The 21,497-nt window shown below is 40.9% G+C and overlaps 1 protein-coding gene across 5 annotated transcripts in view; it reads left to right on the top strand.

The window, feature by feature from the left end:
• LOC122686751 (ATP-binding cassette sub-family C member 4-like) overlaps window positions 1-21,497 on the top strand; it is a 2,082,459-nt gene that overhangs the window by 1,044,481 nt on the left and 1,016,481 nt on the right. The window contains exons 21-25 of one of the 5 annotated variants that reach the window (XM_043891987.1): window positions 4,087-4,237; window positions 6,367-6,486; window positions 7,636-7,746; window positions 13,055-13,155; window positions 14,756-14,935. The exons of the other annotated variants lie outside the window; for them this stretch is intronic. Coding sequence (XP_043747922.1) covers window positions 4,087-4,237; window positions 6,367-6,486; window positions 7,636-7,746; window positions 13,055-13,155; window positions 14,756-14,935 — 663 coding nt within the window. The remainder of the gene's footprint in view (window positions 1-4,086; window positions 4,238-6,366; window positions 6,487-7,635; window positions 7,747-13,054; window positions 13,156-14,755; window positions 14,936-21,497) is intronic. 5 annotated transcript variants of the gene reach the window in all.

Genomic DNA, 21,497 nt, shown 5'->3' with positions numbered 1-21,497 from the left:
CAGGTGGTGACTGCGGCCATGAAATTAAAAGACACTTGCTCCTTGGAAGAAAAGTTGTGACCAATCTAGATAGCATATTGAAAAGCAGAGACATTACTTTGCCAACAAAGGTCCATCTCGTCAAGGCTATGGTTTTTCCAGTAGTCATGTATGGATGTTAGAGTTGGAGTATAAAGAAAGCTGAGTGCTGAAGATTGATGTTTTTGAACTGTGGTGTTGGAGAAAACTCATGAGAGTCCCTTGGACTGCAAGGAGATCCAACCAGTCCATCCTAAAGGAGATCAGTCCTGAATATTCATTGGAAGGACAGATGCTAAAGCTGAAACTCCAATACTTTGGCCACCTGATATGAAGAACTGACTGATTGGAAAAGACCCTGATTCTGGGAATGATTGAAGGCAGAAGGAGAAGGGGACGACAGAGGATGAGATGGTGGATGGTATCACCGACTTAATGGGCATGAGTTTGAGTAAACTCCGGGTGTTGGTGGCGGACAGAGAGGCCTGGCGTGCTGCGGTCCATGGAGTCGCAAAGAGTCTGACGTGACTGAGCAACTGAACTGAACTGAAATGAGTTGGGTGATATCAAAGGAGAGATAGAGGTGATGAAGGAGGGATCTGAGAACCAGAGCTAATCTCTAAACTTCCTGAGATGTGAGAACTACTCTATCTGCTTACGTGAAGACTTCACTGCCCCTTGGTTGTGTTAAGTTTGTGTGCCTAGTCACTCAGTCATGTCTGACTCTTTAAAACCTCATGGACTGTAACCAGCCAGGTTCCTCTGTCCATGGGGATTCTCCAGGCAAGAATACTGGAGAGGGTTGCCATGCCCTCCTCCAGGGGATCTTCCAAACCCAGGGATCAAACCCAGGTCTCCTGTGTTGCAGGCGGATTCTTTACCGTCTGAACCACCAGGGAAACCCTATCTCACCACAGTATTGGGTTACTGGAATTTCTCCTCCAGGTATAGATTGACATTCTCTGCAAACTAAAGAATTTTTCTGAATTGTGAAAAATCACCATTTTCTCTCAATTGAAAGATTTCATCTCAGAATTTTTTTATATGTTCATGTGGATTCATAGATTTTGGATAGAATTTCCCAAATGGTGCTCCAAATGGGAAATACATAAAAATAATGATTCTTCTTATTTGGGGGATATCAGGACTTGGGTCACTTGCTTCTGGGTCAGTGTGCTTCTTTCTATATATCCATCATTGTCTCTGTGCCATAGTGTGACAGAGGTGCAGAAGCACTGGCCATGGTGCTGTGGTCCATCAATGGGTCTGGGATCCAACCAGATGAGAGGGAATTGTGTGTGTAGCTTGAGTTGGGCTTTTTTGAATTCCTGGGAGTGTAGGAGAAAAAAATGAAGTTGGCTTCAAGGAAAGGATTTATTGTGTGTTTATTGTACACAAGGATCCTTTGTCTCCTTCTTCAGATGTTGACTTTTTGCTTAGATACTATTTTCATCTTCTACAAACTTCTGTAAGGGGTTTGAAATGGCTGGCAATAAAAGATTCACAAATGTATATACATATGAAAGGAAAAGTGTTCAGTCACGTCCAACTCTTTGGGACCCCATGAACTGTAGCCTGCCAGGCTCCCATGTCCATGGAATTCTCTAGGCAGGAATACTGGAGTAGGTTGCAGTCTCTTCTTCAGGGGATCTTCCAAACCCCGGGATCAAACCTGGGTCTCTTGCATTACAGACAGATTGTTTACCATCTGAGTCACTAGGGAGACCAGTATGCTCTGTGTGTGTGTGTGTGTGTGTGTGTGTGTGTGTGTGTGTGTGTGTAATAAAACTGTTAGATACATCCTCTTTGAATTGCTTTAGATTTTAGGGCCATGAAGTCTGAACCTAACTCCAGAGCTTCTGAGAGCATTAGTAATGGGTCTTCAGTGGGTACCTAAGGAAAATGCATTGGCACAACTACCATGGAGCCCTTCATTTTGATCTTCCCTCTGCTTCCCAGGTTACCTGCCAGGCTGGGTTAGTCATAAAATGCCCTCATCTGGAGTGGTTTAGTTGCTCAGTCATGTTTGATTCTGTTTGAACCCATGGACTCTAGCCTGCCAGGTTCCCCTGTCCATGGGATTTTCCAGGCAAGAATACTGGAGTGGGTTGCCATTTCCTTCTCCAGGAGAACTTCCTGACCCAGGGATCAAACCCGGGTCTCCTGCATAGCAGTCAGATTCTTTAGTGACTATTCTTTAATGATTCACCTCATCATTCTTTAATGATCCACTAGGGAAGCCACCTGGGGAGACCCAGATTATTGAAATGGATGAATGTTGTCCATCAAATGATGCAAGTCTGCTAAAAACCACTAATTTGGATTTTTTATAATTGACATTTTATTTTATTTTATTTTATTTTATTTTTGACAAACAACAATGGCAAGCCAAGTGACTAAAGCCTAGACATAGAAGGGGCTGGAAGGACCCCTCCCCATGAACATGAAGTTTGTAGTATTGTAGGATGCACAGTCAAGTCAGTGGCTGTAATAAATTGTTTTCTATAGATATAATTGGAGGAAGGTCAGACAACCCTATTTTTCTCCACTTATGATTAGAATTTATTCCTTCAGAACTCCATCCTCTTCACTCTGAGTTTTCCTGATACCATGGCAGAGGCGGGAAGAAACAGGAAAGGCACATGGGTCTCCATCCAGATCATGCAGTTCGGTTCCCAAGGGCTCCTGACTACGGAGTCACAGTTCTGGTTGTTTGTTCTTCCTGCCTGCAGCTGTGGCTCTCAGATTCCCTGAGTACAAACTTCTCCTCTCCTTCTCCAGCATAAGCAATACCTTCCTGGGAAACTTTAGGACAACCACTTACCCTGCCAACCTTGTATTTCTTATCTTAAAGAACAGCCAGTGTTAACTCAGACAAGCATCTCAACCTTCTCATCCCAGCTCCCTTTTGGTCAAAATTTCCATTTACTTCCTGCAAATCATTCATGCTGTTCTTTCTATTTGTTAAACAAGCCTATAAAGTCAGTATTAAGTCTTAGAATTGTATAAAAATATTCAGGTATTCTTCCCTGTGTTTCCCCAGCACCCTATGCAGATCAACATGGATTTGTACCCATATGAGATCATAAGCTTCAGAGGCCTTGGCCCAGACTGGGTGAATCTGCAAGTCCCTAGCACCCCACCCAACTTTCATAGCAGGCAGACACTAAATGTTGATTTCATTCTTATTGCTTGATACTGTCTTCCAGGGTATCATACTTTTCCTGATAAAGATGGATGCTTAAATTAGCATCAACCAATGATTTTGTTTTCTATTCTACCTATTGTCTTTTTAAACCAAGATCATTTCCCAAAAGAAAATCATCTCGGGGGATAATGTGATAATTAAGAGAATATTCATGGAACTCAGCACAGGGCCTTACACATAATACACACATTGTAAATGGAGTCTGGTATTGTTACAATAGTTAACCTTTGGAATGGGCATTTTTAATACTTAGTATAATGATAGAAAGATGACTGTAAATTGGGGGCAAGCTTAAACATGTCATAATGGCTCATGACATGGGCTTCCCAGCTTCATGACTTAGGCTTTGCAGTGTCCATCAGGTTGCTTCTTCTCTCCCTGTGCTTCAATGTCTCCATTTGTAAAATTAGATAATACTCTTACTAGATATGTTATGTTACACTGAATTTGTAATTAACCACTTCTTTATCCCTACTTGGATAGCTGAGGGGACTGGATTCCTCATCTGTGATGCCTGCTCACTCATCTCTCTAGTAACATCTGTTGACTCCTGAAAGTTTGAGATGCAGCTCCTTCTCTCTGAGCCTCAAATAGTCTCCTCTGTTAAAAGCAGTAATGCCTGCCTCAAAGGGCTGCTGAGTGTATCACAAGAGCTGATACCTAGAAGGTTCTTATCATAGTGTTGGGTGCATGCAATAAACATCATGAGGACCACCTATAAGTGTATTTATTTGGAAGGGAAAACATTCCCTGCTATTTCAACAAGTTTCAAGGAAAGGGGTTTATTCCTAACAAATCAATAAAGTTTATCTTTGAGAAGTATCCTTGACACAAAGGCCTCTGTATTTTCGCTATTTCAGGCATTTCTACTTATGATTAGTATGGTGGGCGTGATGGTGGCTGCAGTTCCTTGGACTGCTATACCTGTGATTCCCCTTGGCATCGTTTTCTTTTTTCTTCGGCGATATTTCTTAGAGACGTCACGAGATGTGAAACGCCTGGAATGTACAAGTGAGTACTGGGCTCTCAGGTTGGGAGGGCAGTGCAGTCTGTCTTCCACTCATACTGCAATTAACCAGACCTCTGAAACCCTGCAGACTGTTCTGTGGAATTCCTCACTGTTAACATTAGGTGATTGAAAGTTCTGGCCCCTGAGAGTAGGTTTGGCCCTTAAGGCAAATGGAGCTGGAGGTGAGTCAGCTGCACTTTGCATTTTAGCCCAAGGAGAACGGATGTGAGCCCCATGAGGACAGGGACCATTTCTGTCTTGTTCATGACATACTTCCTAATGCTGAGTATCCACTTTATTAATATTATTCTTGAAAGTATTTCATCATGTTGAAACTAATGTAGAAGGAAAATAGAGAATTTTTCTTCTCCTAAGATTACCAGAAATGACAAGGAAAGGAAAAGAGACCTCAGGAAATATATGTCAGAGATAATATATTTAAAAAATGCATTCTTTCACATGTTCTAGTAAGTTGCAGTTGTTAAATGTATTGAAAAGATCTGTGTTGGTCACTCAGTCATGTCTGACTCTGCGACCACATGGACTGTAGTCCACCAGACTCTTCTGTCCATGGAATTCCCCAGACAAGAATACTGGAGTAGGTAGCTGTTCCCTTCGCCAGAGTATCTTCCTGACCCAGGGATTGAACCCAGGTCTCCTGCATTGCTGGTGGTTTCTTTAATGTCTAAGCCACCATGGAAGCCCTATTGATAAGATAAGCCCTGTTATTTTCAGGTTTGCTCTTTGTCATTGTCAGTATTTGGGGTGACACCACACTGTTTGTGTACCCCTTTTTCAAAGCTATTCACATAAATGATGCTGAAAATAATCACCTAGGAGAACTCAGGAGGAGGATCTGTTCAGTATGCATTTAGTTGATTACTCCATTCACCTTCCTAGTTTTATAATAATGGGGAACATAGATGTCCCTGGTGGTCCTACAGGTAAGACTCTGTGCTTCCACTGAAGGGGCCACCACTTCAGTCCCTGGTTGAGAAACTAGATCCTGCAAGGTGCAGCAAAAAAACAGAATAATGGTGAACACATTTTATGATTAATTAGTCTATTCTATAGGTAATCACAGATGATGAGATAATCGAATTTCTCTTATTAATGCACACATTTCATCAATATTAAAAATAAGGAAAATAGACTGTTATATATTTTTTAAAAGTTATAAAACAATAGCCAAAAAGTACGGAGAGAATATGTTTGTATCAGAGACCTCAAGCATAAATAATTATTGCAAATTAATACCAACTTAACCTTCTAGAAACCAAGCCAAGAAGAGACACATATTGAGTCTCATGCTTCTCTGTATCTACTAAGTGGAAAAAAAATCTCAGTTCATCCAGTCAAAGGAGTTTTTTACTGTGGCTTTTGTATGTTTTGTTTTTAATAATAAACACTTGAGGTACTTATCTTTATTTGCAAAACTGATAGTGATCATCAGTTTCATAAAATCTGTAGAAGACATTTTCACTCATCAGGAGAAGCAGCCAACTTCCTGTGAGGTCGAGTTTGGTGAGGTGTTAGGATGGGTGGGGAGCAGTAGAGTCAGGTGTATGTGACGTTCTACCTATATGACTCAGTAGGATGGTAGGACCTGGGGAGGCAGAAGAGGAAGTGATGAGCTCCATTCGGTCTTCTGTGTAGACAGGGCTTCAGACGTTTTATGATTTGAGGCCACTCATGAAATGGAGTCATTCAACAGTCTTGTTGCAAAGCAGGTCTCTGGTACATTAACTGAAAAACTATACTATATACCTGTAAGTAACACATTATTATAAATCAACTATACTTCAATATGTTTTTTTAGAAATTGTGGACAATTTCCACCTGATGAGATGCCAGAAAAATTTGGAGGGAGGTATGTTTGAGAGGATCTTGATGAAAGAACAAGAATTTCTTTATCTAAATCTAGCTGTGATTTGACTTTGATCAAAGATAGTTTCAAAGAGAATCTCTCATTCCCAGGTCATTACAGTGAAGCTTGGTGTGAGCAGGAGTTTAGAGTCACGTGGAGGATTCCCCTTGGGCAGGATGTGTGGCCACAGAGCCCAGGAGGCAGTGGTTTCCTCGCATCCAGCCTCCCTGACTTTCTCTGTCTTGTGTCTCTCTGCTTCCCCAGCACGGAGCCCTGTATTTTCCCACTTAGCATCTTCTCTCCGGGGACTCTGGACCATCCGGGCGTACAAAGCTGGACAGAAGTTTCAGGAGCTGTTTGATGCACACCAGGATTTGCACTCAGGTCTGTAAGTTCCTGGAGATGATTTCTAAGGATGGAATGTGCTGCCTTCTGAGGCTGACTCCCTCTCAGGTGGCCTGGCTGGCCAGTCCCTCTCTCTGTGCCTCCCCCACAACCCCCTCTGCACACCTGCCTCCTCCACCCCTTCCTCTCAGCATCCCCTCTGTGCTCCCCTCTTCCCCGTCATCCCATGCTTTTCTCCCCTGACTGGCTCGCATTGTCCTTGCGTCACTGTGCCCTGTGGTCTTCTGTCTCTTTAGGGCAAGAGTCAGCAAACTTTTCTTTTTTGCGAAGATCCAGATAGAAAATATCATAGGGTTTGTGTGCTATACTGTGTCTGTTGCAACTACTCACCGTTGCTGTTGTAGCACAAAAATAGGCAAAGATAATAATACATCAGCAAATGGCAGTTTCTGTGTTCCAATAAAACTTTATTTTCAGAACCAGGTGGTGGCTGTTTTTGCCCTCCTGATTGTGGTTTGCTGACTCTTTTCAGAGTATGGAGGGTGGTAAATGTGATTGAGGAAATAATTTCCACCCACTTGATTATGTTTTTATCAGTGAAGTTTTTTTCCTAGGTAGAAAATTCAAAATTTCCTCTAAGTCTATAAAATCCAAGCCAAACTTTCCAGTAATTTTTGTATTTTGAAGATAAAATTGGCATTTTGAAAGTCACATTCGGATCCTGTTAGCTGATGGTCATGTAGACACTGGCTACTAAGAATAAACACGGCAGGGCCCTGTAGTGAGGGCAGAAGGTACTATAAACAGTGTGAGCTGTGCTGTCTGCTGTCAGAGAGCTGGGAGCAGTCGGCTTCGTGAGAGGATGATCTTCATGCTGAGGCCCAGCACTGCAGGAAATGCTCTGATGAGACGATTTTCCATTTTCCTTCTTGTGATCATATTTCTGTTGATAACCTGTGGGTTGAAGTTTTCAGTGCATGCTTCCTGGACTGATTCCTCTGTGTCCCATATGTTGTCTTGTGTTAGACCCCAGTTTTCTGGCATCTTCAAGTTCCTTGAATGTGTAACTTTGCTGTCTTACCTGTGTAAAATCTTCTGTAGCTTAACAGAAAATGCTATCCCTCATGAGAAGCAACTAACATGATTTTTCTGTTTATGTATTACACTCATTACGGTTCACAAATCCAGAGGCTTGGTTCCTGCTTTTGACGACGTCCCGATGGCTCGCTGTGTATCTAAATGTCATCTGTGCCATCTTTGTCACTGTTGTTGCCTTTGGGGCTCTGATTCTGGTAGAATGTAAGTACAGATGTGGATATTTGTGGTATGTTTACAGTATATAGCTTTATTTGTAGTTATTAAACTCTTGTCATCTTGTCTAATATATATACTCTTTGGTTCTAATGAATTGTATTAAAGTGTCTGCAGTATGTGACTCCATGTGAAGTCATTTGTGTCTTAATGAGAATTTTTATCTTTTTTTCATTTGCTTATTTATTTACAGTAGGTCCTTGTTGAAGCCATTAAAAAAATTTGATTGGCACGTGGTTGATTTACAATGTGTTAGCTTCAGGTGTATACCAAGTGAATCTGTTGTACATATATCCACTTTTTTAAAGATTCTTTTTGCATACCCATGAACATTTGGGTGCATGTATTTTTTAAATAATTTCCATTTTGATTAATACTTCAAATGAATTGTCTTTTAGAAAAGAATTTCTGTTTTTGACTTTTGGAATCCTCAGGAGCAAAGACCAGGTATGAATATGCCTGTTCCAGCAGACCTGTGGTGCCTTGAGCCCCTGCTTTGGCTCACTCAGGCCATTCTTTCATTTTTATTTTAATTTTTATTGGGGTATAGTTCATTTACACTGTTGTCTTAGTGACCAATGTATAGCAAAGTCAATCTGCTGTACATATACATATCTCCACTCTTTTTTAGGTTCTTTCCCATGTAGGTCGTCACAGAGTTCTCTGTACTTTACAGGAGTTTCTTATTAGTTATCTATTTTAATATTTTATATATAGTAGTATGTATATGTCAGTACCAGTCTTCCAGTTTATCCCTCCCCTCCCTTATCCCCTGGTAACTGTAAGTTTATTTTCTATATCTGTTAGTCTATGTCTGTTTTGTAGATAAGTTCATTTGTAGCCTTTTGTTATATTCCATATATAAGCCATATCATATTCTATTTTTCTCTGTCTGACTTACTTCACTCAGTATGAATATCTCTAGGTCCAGCCATGTTGCTGCAAATGGCATTATTTATTTCACCCTTTGTTGTGGCTGGGTAATATTCCATTGTATGTATGATAGCACATCTTCCTTATCCGTTACGCTGCTGATGGACATTTAGGTTGCTTCTGTGTCCTGGCTATTGTGAATAGTGCTGCAGTGAACATTAGGGTGGATGTATCTTTTGGAGTTATGGTTTTCCCTGGATATATGCCCAGGAGTGGGATTGCGGGATCATATGGTAGCTCTATTTTTACTTTTTAAAGGAACCTCCATATCTTTCTCCATAGTGGCTGTACCAGTTTACATTCTGGCCAACAGTGTAGGAGGGTTCCCTTTTCTCTACATCCTCTCCAGTATTTATTGTTTGTAGATTTTTTTATGAAACCTCACTGTAGTTTTTTAGAGGGTTTTTTTGTTTGTTTGTTTATTTTGTTTTGCATTTATTTTTCACTGTAGTTTTGATACTCATTTCTCTAATAATTAGAGATGTTGACCATCTTTTCATGTGCTTTTTGGCCATCTGTATGTCTTCTTTGGAGAGTGTCTCTTAGTCTTCTGCCCATTTTTAAAATTTTGTTGTTTATTTATTTATTTATTTATTGTTTGATATTGAAGTGCATGAACTGTTTGTATATTTTGGAGAGTAATCCCTTGTAAGTCACTTCATTTGCAAATATTTCCTCCCATTCTTCAGGTTATCTTTGGTATTTTTTATGGTTTTCTTTGCTGTGCAAAAGTTTTTAAGATTAATTGGATCCTGTTGGTTTATGTTTTATGTTCTTTTTCATTGTTCTAGGAGTTGGGTAAAAAAAGTTTGCTGCAATTTATATCAGAGAGAATTCTCCCTTTGTTTTCATCTAAAAGTGTTGTAGTTTCTGGCCTTACATTTATGTCTGTAATCCATTTTGAGTTTATTTTTGTGTATGGTGTTAGGGAAAGTTTTATTCTTTTGCATGTAGCTGTCCAGTTTTCCCAGCACCAGTTATTGAAGAAGCAGTCTTTTCTCCACTGTATATCCTTGCTTCCTTTGTCATAGGTGATACAGGCGTGTGGGTTTATCTCTGGGCTTCCTGTCCTGTTCTGTGGGTCTGTGTTTAGGATTTTGGTGCCTCTAGCGTTTGGTGCCACTTTCAGTTACTGTAGCTTGTGGTATAGTCTGAAGACAGGGAGCATGATTCTTCCTAGCTTCATTTTTCTTCTTTGTTTTTCCTCAAGATTACATTGGCTATTCATGGTATTTTGTGTTTCTCTACAAAATGTAAACTTTTTTGTTCTAGTTCTATGAAAAATGCCATTGGTAATTTGATAGGGATTGCATTGAATCTGTAGATTGCTTTAAGTAGTTTGTTTTTTGTTTACAGTAGATCATCATGGAGATCTTTTATCTTTCTATCTTTCTTTGAATGGGTTGAGGTCTATATAACTGTATAGCAAGATGACCTTCTGAACATCCCAGGTAGTGTCCTGTAGTTGGGTAGAGAGAACCAAGTCTCCTATTAAGCTTTCTATACAGCTTAGGTTATAGGTTGAACTTTAGGGTTACTTGGATCTCTTGGTTGTAGGGGTCTGGTGTACTGGTGTGAGAAAGAGTCTCTGTAGAAAAACAATATCCTCACTGATGTGTGGGTCACAGATGAGCAGTTGTTGGAATGTGTGGTGTGAATTCACCATACCTCACTTTTCCATAGCAGTAACTCTGAATCACAATCTTTAATACAAAAATGAGAGTAATATTTTAGATTTAAAAGCACTGCCTTGTTTTGCAAAACCCATTGCCTTGTTTTTGTGATTTCAACTGCAGCTACATTGTACATAGAAAGTGAAATTACATAATGATAATTGAAACATATGGACAAAAATCTGAACAATGACATCCTCACCTATATTACACTGTCAAGGATACCTCAATCCAGGTGGGACTAATATGACAAAGGACAAAAATGGAAAGGATCTAAGAGAAGTAGAAGAGATTAAGATGAGTTGGCAAGAATACACAGAAGAACTGCACAAAAAAGATCTTAATGACCTGGATGGCCGTGATGGTGTGGTCACTCACCTAAGCCAGACATCCTAGACTGTGAAGTCAAGTGGGACTTAATTTCAAAGCAATACTACGAACAAAGCTAGTGAAGGTAATGGAATTCCAGCTGAGCAATTTAAAATCCTAAAAGATGATTCTGATGAAGTGCTGCACTCAATATACCAGCAAATTTGGAAAACTCAGCAGTGGTCACAGGATTGGAAAAGGTCAGTTTTCATTCCAGTCCCAAGGAAAGGCAATGCCAAGGAATGTTCAGACTATCATGCTATTGCACTCATTCTGCATACTAGTAAGTTTATACTCAAATCCCTTCAAACAAGGTTTCAACAGTACATGAACCAGAAACTTCCAGCTGTGCAAGCTGGGTTTACAAAAGGCAGAGGAACCAGAGATCAAATTGCCAATATACACTGGATCATAGAGATAGCAAGGGAATTCCAGAAAAACATCTGCTTCATTGACTATGTGAAAGGCTTTGACTATGTAGATCACAACAAACTGTGGAAAATTCTGAAAGAGATAGGAATACCAGACCATCTTACCTGTCTCCTGAGAAACTTGTGTGCAGGTCAAGAAGAAACAGAACTGGATGTAGAACAATGGACTGGTTCAAAATTGGAAAAGAAGAATGACAAGGCTGTATATTGTCACTATGTTTATTTAACTTATATGCAGAGTACATCATGCAAAATACTGGGCTGGATGAAGCACAAGCTGGAATCATGATTTCTGGGAGAAGTATCAATAACCTCAGATATGCAGATGATACCACTCTAATGACTGAAAGTAAAGAGCCTCTTAATGAAAGTGAAAGAGCAGAGTGAAAAAGCTGGCTTAAAACTCAGCTTTCAAAAAACTAAGATCATGATATCCCATCCCATCTGGGGAAAAATTGAAAGCAGTGACAGATTTTATTTACTTGGGTTCCAAAAATCACTTCAAACTGTGACTGCAGCCATGAATGAAAAGATGTTTGCTTCTTGGAAGGAAAGCTATGACAAATCTAGACAGAATATTACAAAGCAGAGACATCACTCTGCCAACAAAGATCCACATAGTGAAAGCTGTATATTTTCCAGTAGTCATGTAAGAATTGTCATCAGATGTTAAGAGTTGGACCATTCAAAAGGCCAAGGGCCAAAGAATTGATGCCTTCAACCTGTGGTGTTGGAGAAGACTCTCAAGAGTCCCTTGGACTGTAAGGAGATCAAACCAGTCAATCCTAAAGGAAATCAATCCTGAATATTCACTGGAAGGACTAATGCTGAAGCTGAAGCTCTAATATTTTGACCACCTGATGCGAAGTGCTGGCTCATTAGAGAAGACCCTGATACTGGGAAAGATTGAAGGCAGGAGGAGAAGGGGATGGTTGGATGGCATCACCAACTCGATAGACATGAGTTTGAGGAAACTCTGGGAGATAACAAAGGGCAGGGAAGCCTGGTGTGCTGAAGTCCATGGCAACACAGAGTCAGACATGACTTAGTGACTGAACAACAACATTGTTCAGTTCAGTTCAGTTCAGTCACTCAGTTGTGTCCGACTCTTTGCGACCCAATCCATGAACTGCAGCACGCCAGGCCTCCCTGTCCATTACCAACTCTTGGAGTTTACTCAAACTCATGTCCGTTGAGTTGGTGATGCCATCCAACCATCTCATCCTCTGTCGTCTAACAACTTTGTTAGTTCTTTCTAAATTCATAATATTTAAAAAAGTTTTACTTATTTATTTGGCTATACTGGGTCTTAGTTGGGGCCCACAGGATCTTCAGTCTTAGTTGTAACAGATAGGACTTTAGTTGCAGCATGTGAACACTTAGTTGTGGCATGTGGAGTCTAATTCCCTGATCAGGGATTGAATCAGGGCCCCTGCATTGGGAACTCAGAGTCTTAGCTATTGGACCACCAGGGAAGTCCCTCATAGTGTGTGTTTTTGTTTTTTTTTTTTACTTTATTATTATCTCATACAACAGAAGTAGTATTATGAATAATACTATCATTACATGCTAATGATTTAAATATTATAAAGGAGTCTTCTCACACTATATATAAAATAGATAACTAAAAAAGATCTCCTGTATAGCACAGGGAACTCTATTTATTACTCTGTAATGACTTATGTGGGAAAATAATTTTAAAAGAGCAGATTACATATATGTCTGGCTAATTCACTTTACTGTACACCTGAAACTAACACAACTTTGTAAATCAACTATTACTCCAATAAAAATCATAGAAATAAATGTGTCTTCTTTGTAGAGTGACAGAAGGAACTATGTGAGGGGTTGAGAAGTAGACTGACTTTCTTCTTCCTCTTCCTCATTCAGCTTTGGATGCTGGGCATGTTGGCCTGGTCCTGTCACTCACCATCACACTTACCAGGATGTTCCAGTGGTGTGTCAGGCAAAGTGTGGAAATTGAGAACATGGTGATGTTTACCTTTCTGTTCTTAGTCTTTTCAGTCTCCTTGCTGTTATTTGACACAGAAGCAATTCTTATGTAAAATAATAAAACTGTTTATTTTTACATCATTTTACAAAGTTTTTTTTTACATTCTCTTTCATCTTCTGAAGGGCTTCCCTGGTGGCTCAGATGATAAAGAATCCGCCTACAACACAGGAGCCACAAGAGACTCAGGTTCGATCCCTGGGTTGGGAAGATCCCCTGGAAAAGGGAATAGCTATTCCAGTATTCTTGCCTGGAGAATCCCCATGGACAGAGGAGCCTGGCAGGCTAGAGTCCATGGGGTTGCAAAGTCGACTGAGCGACTTTCACTTTCACATTCCATGTGCTTAAAGTTAATGTAAAATAAAATATATACATATTTTTCTGAGTCATGTGTATGCCATGTCAGAAGATATTGTATTCATCACAAATTGTCTTCAAATACAATAAATGTCTATGTAGGAGGGAGGTTCTGAAATTCTGGAGACAATATAAGCTAATTTCATAGCAGCTTGTTTGTATTTGTTTCTTAATGAGTAATTCCTCATTTTTGGTAAAAGAAAATAATCCAGTATTTTGAGGTTTATTTAATTACTATGTTCCTCCACCCATCCCCCATTTTATCATTTATTCTTGTGTGAGTTGAACACCGAATTTGCTGGTGGCCCTTCTTCCTAGTAGCATAGGCTCCCTCTCGGAATGTGCTAAGGTGTGGAGGCATGGTTGTTTAGAAGACCTTAATCGATATGTATATTATACACTCTTGAATATTTGTACCTTCTCCTAAAGGGGGAAAATCAATAAAAATGAAGTTTTTCCTTTTCTTTCTTCTAATAGAGTAGAAGTAGTGAAAGTCTCTCAGTCGTGTCCAACTCTTTGCAACCCCATGGACTATACAGTCCCTGGAATTCTCCAGGCCAGAATACTAAAGTAGGTAGCCTTTCCCTTCTCCAGGGGATCTTCCCAACCCAGGGATCAAACCCAGGTCACCCACATTGCAGGAAGATTCTTTACCAGCTGAGCCATAAGGCAAGCCCAAGAATACTGGAGTAGGTAGCCTATCCCTTCTTCAGGGGAACTTCCAGACCCAGGAATTGAACTGGGGTCTCCTGCATTGCAGGGGTACTCTTTACCAACTGAGCTATCAGGGAAGCTCATAACAGAGTAGAAAACGACTGACTATTAAAATGAAGTTAGATGACCATCCAGTTCTTTTCATCTGTAACACGTGGCCCTTCTGTAGTCACACATTACTAATTGGTGTCCATAAGTATTCTTTTCTTTGAAAAAAAAAATTTATTCAGATGTGAAAGGAGGATCAATAAAATCTTACTATGAATTTCTTTAATTTTTTAACTTTATTATAAAATTGAAGGAAGTAATCATATGTAAAAGTGTTGAAGATAATGAACAAGTTTTCAAATCATCCAAGGCCTCATCAGACTCCTACTTCTGTCCTTTGTGGATGCTGATACCTGGGATGTTCTGAACCATATAAAAGCAGAAGGTTTCATTTATAATCTCTGAACATCCATAAACAAGACCCTCTGATACTAACTCATGAGATGTCTTATGTGTTTCAGATGATTTCAGTAGAAAGGGGGATTGAATACACAGAGCTTGTGAAAGAAGCACCCTGGGAACTCGAGTCTCATCCACCCCATGGAGAAGAGATTTACTTTAACAATGTGAACTTCAGGCATAAGTCGGACGGGCCTCTGGTATTGAGGAATGTGTATGCAGCCTTTTACCCAGGACGAAAGGTTAGTTTAAGCCATTTGCCTTTTTAAAATTCAGCTAAAGATTTAGCACCACATCTGCTCTTGGCTTCTTTGTCAGTGTGTCAGGGGGACTTTGTCCTAATGGATGCAGATTAGATCAGTGACATTGTAGGTGGATCTTTCTTGGAAACTGACCATGGAATGGGGATACCAGGAAGTTTTTTCCCTGTGTTGTGAGCTCCCTCATGGTTGATGGACCCTGGGACCCAGGGCTCCATCTTAACCTGACCTGGGACACTATATGTGACACCTGATTATTCATACAAAGTCTGGGACATAAGCCTTGTCTTCCTGGCCCTAACTCTCAAATATCTCATTCCTTTCCATCTTTTCTTGTTTGTATTTCTGAGATCTCCTCCTCCTCCCATGGTGCCCTCAGATTGCAGCCTCCTTCTCTGTCCCTTAGTCCTCCTGTAGCCTTGTCCTCCACTCACCCACACTGAGCTGCAATCCCCCTGTCTTCCCCCCATAGACTGATTCTTTCTTTAGCACACATCTGACCCTTACTGGGCTGTGTGAGCTGCTGCTGGAACCATAGCATAGCCTCAAGTCCACTCCAGCAGGGACCATGAGTGAGCTTGTGTCCACCAGAGAAGAGCCTCAATAATGACCCAGTCAGGAGTGAGGAATCATGGTATCAGACGGAGGCAAGGTCTAGAGATTGGCTCAAAGTCAAAAGCAAATTGATGGGAGCAGAGAAAATCTGTGTGGGAGACAGCAGAGAGGCTTGTGACTTGGACCTGTCAGCATCCATGTCTGCTGGTGATGTTCCTTCCATACTCAGTTTACGGCCCTCAGCTGGGATCAGGACAGAATCTTGAAGAAGAGACTGAACCAGAACAGACAAGGTGGTAGGAAGCTCTTCCCTACCTCCCTCTATAGCCAGTGTGTCTGACACACACACCCATGCACTCGGATTGTGTGTAGGTTCTCTCGAAGCACCACATCTTCCCTGTTCCCAGTGCACATGCTGCCCCTCAACCTCAGAGACCCAGGTCCTCCGTCATCTGGATGGTGAAAATCTCCTCATTTTCTGAGTCAACTCTAATGCATCTTCAAGACCCTCAGTTCTTCCTTAGTGTCTTATATATTCTTTTAAGGAAGCATTTATGGTACAGCTATGTTTATAGCAGCCAAAAGTTGGAAGGAACTAAATCCTTACAATGAAGTATTATTCGGCCTTAAAAAGGAAGAAAATTCTGACCTGTGGATAAACCTTGATGGCATCTTGCTAAATGAAATAAGCCAGACACACACAAAAAATGAATGCTCTGATTTCACTTATGTGAGGTTCCAAGAGTAGTCAAATTCAAGGAAACAGGAAGTAGGATGGTGGTCTCCACGAACTTGGGGAGGGTAAGTGGGGAGTTGTTTCTTTAATGGTAAGAATTTCAGTTTTTTGAGGCAGAAAAAAAAAATTCTCAAACTTGGTTGCACAGCAATGTGAATGTACTGAACACCAAACTGTCCACTTAAAAATGGTTAAATAGTTAAATTTTATGTTAGGTGAATTTTATCATAATTAAAATGAGATAGCACCTGTGAAATGCTTTGCAACTTGGGATCTGTATCTTATAGTATCTTGAGGCTTTTTAAAATCAGGGAGCATCTTGTTTTCATATTTGTTCCCAGAATGTGGCATTCTGCAGGGCACAGAGAGGATGCTGAGGGACTGCTGGTTGTGAGGGTGAGTGAGTTACACAGGTGTGAGCAAGCAGGAACCAACACACACACACACACACACGACAACTGGGTAAATAACGGAAAGAACTGCCCTTTAAAACTCTTACCACCCCACAGACCCATCTAGTGGACAATAGCTATAATTTAATGAATGAAACCCTTGTAACATAAAAGAATATTCAACTTAATGCCTGACTGTTACCCAGGGAACAGCTTCAGTTAGTCACAGGGCAAAAACTGGTCCTCAATATTTCCAGTTCCATTGTAGGTCAGGAAAAAGGTGAACTGCTGTGTCAGGAAAACATTAATCACAGCTCTTGATACAATCCTGTCCCTAAGAGCACTATTTGCGATGTTTACTTACTCTCAGACAATGTGGTGTCTGTCCGGTTTTCTGTTGTAAATGTAATTCTGTTAACCTGTACTTGTCTTAAATTTTCCCCAAAGCCATAAGATATGAATTATCTAGGAAGCTCTGTAGTACAATTTAGAAACATAACAGATTCTTATTCTTCCTTCTTAAAACCTGTAAATCATAGGATCATTGAGATTCTAAAATGTTTGAGGGAAAATTAAATTTTGAGACTGAATTAATAACTCCAGTAACTTGACTTTTGATCTGTATCTTGGTCCACTGTCAGTATCACTGTTAACTTCATTTCTGTGTTTGGAAATGATACCCGGGCAGTGTGTTCTTGAATTGATTTCACTCCGCCTGCATATATCCCAGGTTACCTCTCCTGCTCACCTGTCCCAGCCCCCCTCACTCCAGGACAACCGTTTGGTGTTGGATTTGATTGAGAGAAGCTGCTGTCTGGGGTGGGGTATGGAGGGCAGGGGCAGGGGACATGGGAGTGAGCCAGCCCAGCAGAAGTGGGGCTTTTTTCTCTTTCCCTCATTTCCTCTTCTATCCCGACTTCTAGAAGTTAGAGTCAATAGGAGAGCATAGTAGGTACTATGCAGGATTTTAATTCACAGAAGAAATGGCAAGTGAAAATAAAGAACCAGGACTCCCCTGGTGGTGCAGTGGATAACAATTCATCTGCCAGTGCAGGGGACTCTGGTTCAATCCCTGGTCTGAAGAGTCCACCCGCTGCAGAGCAGCTAAGCCCTGCACCACAGCTACTGAGCCCCCGTGCCACAGCTCCTGAAGTCTTCCCTCAGCGTCAACAGAAGCCCCTCAGGGAGAGGCCTGCGTGCTGCAGGAGCAGCCCCCATCGTCACAACTAGAGACAGCTCGTGCAAGGCAAGCAGGACCCAGCGCAGCCAAACAGAAAAAAAAATCAACATGGGGTAAATAGGACCCTAGACTTCCTGGAGAGTCTGAAAACAGGCTGCATTTTTCATTTAGATGATTTTGTGGTTGATTTGATCATTTTAGAGAATCCTGAGCAATAAAGGTACCAGCTCTCGAGGTAGATTGATTTTGCTTTGTTTTTGCTCACAGCAATTATTTGGATGATACATTTTTACAGATGCTTAGTAGATCATGCTATAATGTGCAAAAATATTAGTTTCCTACATTTTTCCCTTTTTTACATAATATTTTCTTAAAAACCTCTCCCTCACTCCCAGATTACCCTCTTCTCCTGCCAGGTTCCTAATTCCCTGTGACTCAGACTGAGGTGCCAGGGCCAGCAGCACCTGCCTCTCCTGGAGCTTCTTAGAAACGTAGAGTCTCAGGCCCACCCAGACCTCTTGACTCAGATTCGTATCTGAACATGACCTCTTCCTTTCTCTCCCATAGGCAGTTTTTGATGAGTCATAACCTGTGATTCCCAAGATATGTCTTTGACAATTTGAAATTGAACTCAAGAATTCCCAAATCTCTGTTGTGGCTGAGCAAGAGGCCCTAGAATGTTCTGTGACCCTAGATTTACTTACTTTTATGCTCTATATGTTGCACCTTTACATTATAATCTAATTCTGTGTGATTCTGCCTTATTTCTTTGCATCTTTCCAGTGGAGTCTGTCTTCATTATAGGCAGTTTTCATCCTGCTGTCTGTCCTTCCCCACACCAGCCTTCTGCAGGGACTGGAGGGATTTCCCACAGGCTCAGCCCTGCCTGAATCTGGAGTCAGAGACAGCCTTGTGCAGCAGTGTATGTGTGGCTGTTTCACCACCTGATGGGATAAAACATGAATCTTGCTGACCCAGCAGGGCATGAGGTCTGTTTGTCCTGTTCCCCAGTCACCATGTGTCACACTTATGCAGGTTTCTCTCTCAATCCGGCTGTGGGTAACGGTTCTTCCTGATGACAGCTGGTCCACCTGCCCTCAGGTACCCTCTTTGCTCTCACTCACCACATGTATGCCTGTGTCCACGTCATGCTTTAACTCTCTGAGCATAAGATCTCTATGGTAGGCCTGTTCCTTTAACTGCAGCTACACCTCTCCCCACTTTCTTGTTCTAGCTTCACAGAGACATGATAAGTTGTCAGGCCATCCAGGGGATAAGGAGGCCATCATAAGCAGGTGGAAAACAGGCTGAGAGATGTGGATTTGAGTCCCATCCTGCTACTTATGGGCTCTGATATTCAGACAGATTAATTTATCTAAGCCTCAACCTTTTCTTATGCAAAAGGGAAGTGAAAGGGTGTAACCTGTAGGGTATGTACAACTTAAACAAGAAAAGACATGTATAGCACCAAGGGTAAATGCTTGGACAAAAATGGTCATCGTTTACATAGGGTGTAAAATGACCATAACCACTTACGCTGCAGGTGTTGGCTGTCCCATGAGAATGAGGTGCTGGCCTTTTGAAGTTGTATTTACAGCTATAGGATCCATCTGCTGTGTCTGTCTCTGTCAGATTTATCTTATACCTAAATAATATGGAAATAGATTTCCCGTAAATTTCTCTGCCTTGAGTTAAAAATCTCAGCTCCCTGTGGAAGTTTCTTTGTCTCAGGACACCAGTGGTAATAAAAATAAGAAAAAGTCAAGTCCAGCAGAGATCCTGATGTCAACGTATACAGTCTAGTTAAGAAACAAGAAAATTACTATATTAGCTTTGTAAGCTAGAATGAGGTCATAATTTTTATATAGGTTTATAAAAAATGACATAGCATCTGTTAGAGTTGGAACAAGCCCACGTGAGGGGCAGGGAGAGCATTTCCAATGGATTAGACATGTGAGACAGACTTAATGATGTATGGTTAGGGTTTCAGCAGGTAGAAATACATGTGAAAGGCATTCTGGGAGGTGAGACCAGCATAAGCAAAAGTATGATGTCCTGATCCAGTGAATGAAAAACTAGACACCTGAAAAGCGTTCAGGAAAATGAACTACCAAGTGTGTAACACACATTTTTACATTCCACCCTCACCACTACCTAGTGATGCCAAGGAAGCTGACTCGTGTGCATGAACGATGGAGAGGTTAGAGAGGACAGTTTTGTAGAAGAGATGTCCTGGGGTGGAGTGTTGGGTGCTGAGCTGGCATTCAGGAGTTTAATCTGAGACGTGAAAGCACATGGACCAGAGTGGTCAGGTGCAGGGGGCAGGGAGCCAGGAACTGTTGTGTCTCCAGCAAGACATGCTGGGAAAATGATTCCACTTTTTGGGATCAAATTGATGCCGATTAAAACAAAGCTATAATACCCGTAGGAAATGTACGGGATAGAAAATGGTATACTTATGGAGGGTAGGTTACCAGCTTAACAGCTTCCTCTGAAAACATTCATACTTTGTTGTTGTTGTTCAGTCACCTAGTCATGTCCGACTCTTCATAACCCCATGGACTGACACACACCAGGCTTCTCTGTCCCTCACCATCTCCCGCAGTATGCCCAAGTTCATGCTTATTGTATCAGTGATGCCATCCAGCCATCTCATCCTCTGTCGTCCCCTTCTCCTCCTGCTTTCAATCATTCCCAGCATCAGAGTCTTTTCCAATGAGTTGGCTCTTTGTGTCAGGTGTCCAAGGTATTGGAGCTTCAGCATCAGTCCTTCCAATGAATATTCAGAACTGATTTTCTTTAGGGTTGATTGGTTTGATCCCCTTACTGTTCAAGGAATACATACCTGCTGTCCAAGGGTTTCATACTTGACTGTCAGCAATTCCACATCTGAGAATTTATGTGAAGGAAATGATTAAGGTCGTTTGCAAAGATTTAGCTTCAGGGACATTTAACACAGAGTTATTTATGATAGCTAACTATTTGTCACTGCCTAAATATCCAGCAGTAGGGGATTTGTTAAATAAATGATCACATGTACTATAATATTATGTAACCATGAAAGTAAATATTTTTATGAAATATCAAATGAAAGCACCTATAACAGTATGTTCACATTAATCTCATTTTGTTTAAATACGTGAACTTGTGTCTTTAAGAACATATTAAAAAATATAACAACAACAAAAAAAACACATACAGAAGCCTAGAAAGTAAAAATATCATTTTAAGAATGTTTTTTTCAGAGTGCTGGGGTATAGCTAGTATTTATTTACTTTTCAAATTCATTTACACTGATTATGATTAAGGAAAAAGTTTATGTTAATTTGTTTTTTAAACACTGTGAGCCTGGGAAAGAAGTAATAAGAGTAAACTGGGGAATATGGATGACGGGGTTGCTTTGTGTGGAGCATTGGGTGTTGATTATGTTGAGTTTGATGTGTGAAGAGAGATCCAGGAACAAGTGTCTAATAAGTTGTGTCATCATCAGAGACCAACCTGGCTGGAAAAACAGAAAGGGGCCATTGCAAAGCAAACAGCAGATTTTCTTCAAGTGTCTTTATAATTTTATTTATTTATTTATTTTTGTCTGGGCTGGGTCTTTGTTGCTGCTTGGGCTTTTCTCTAGTTGCTACATGTGGGCTTCTTACTGTGGTGTCTTCTGTTGTTAAGAGCATGAGC

The sequence above is a fragment of the Cervus elaphus genome, chromosome 30 (genome assembly GCF_910594005.1).
Source record: "Cervus elaphus chromosome 30, mCerEla1.1, whole genome shotgun sequence".
NCBI lineage: Eukaryota > Metazoa > Chordata > Mammalia > Artiodactyla > Cervidae > Cervus > Cervus elaphus.
Note: the sequence above shows the minus strand (reverse complement) of the source record. Positions and strands in the feature narration are given on the sequence as shown.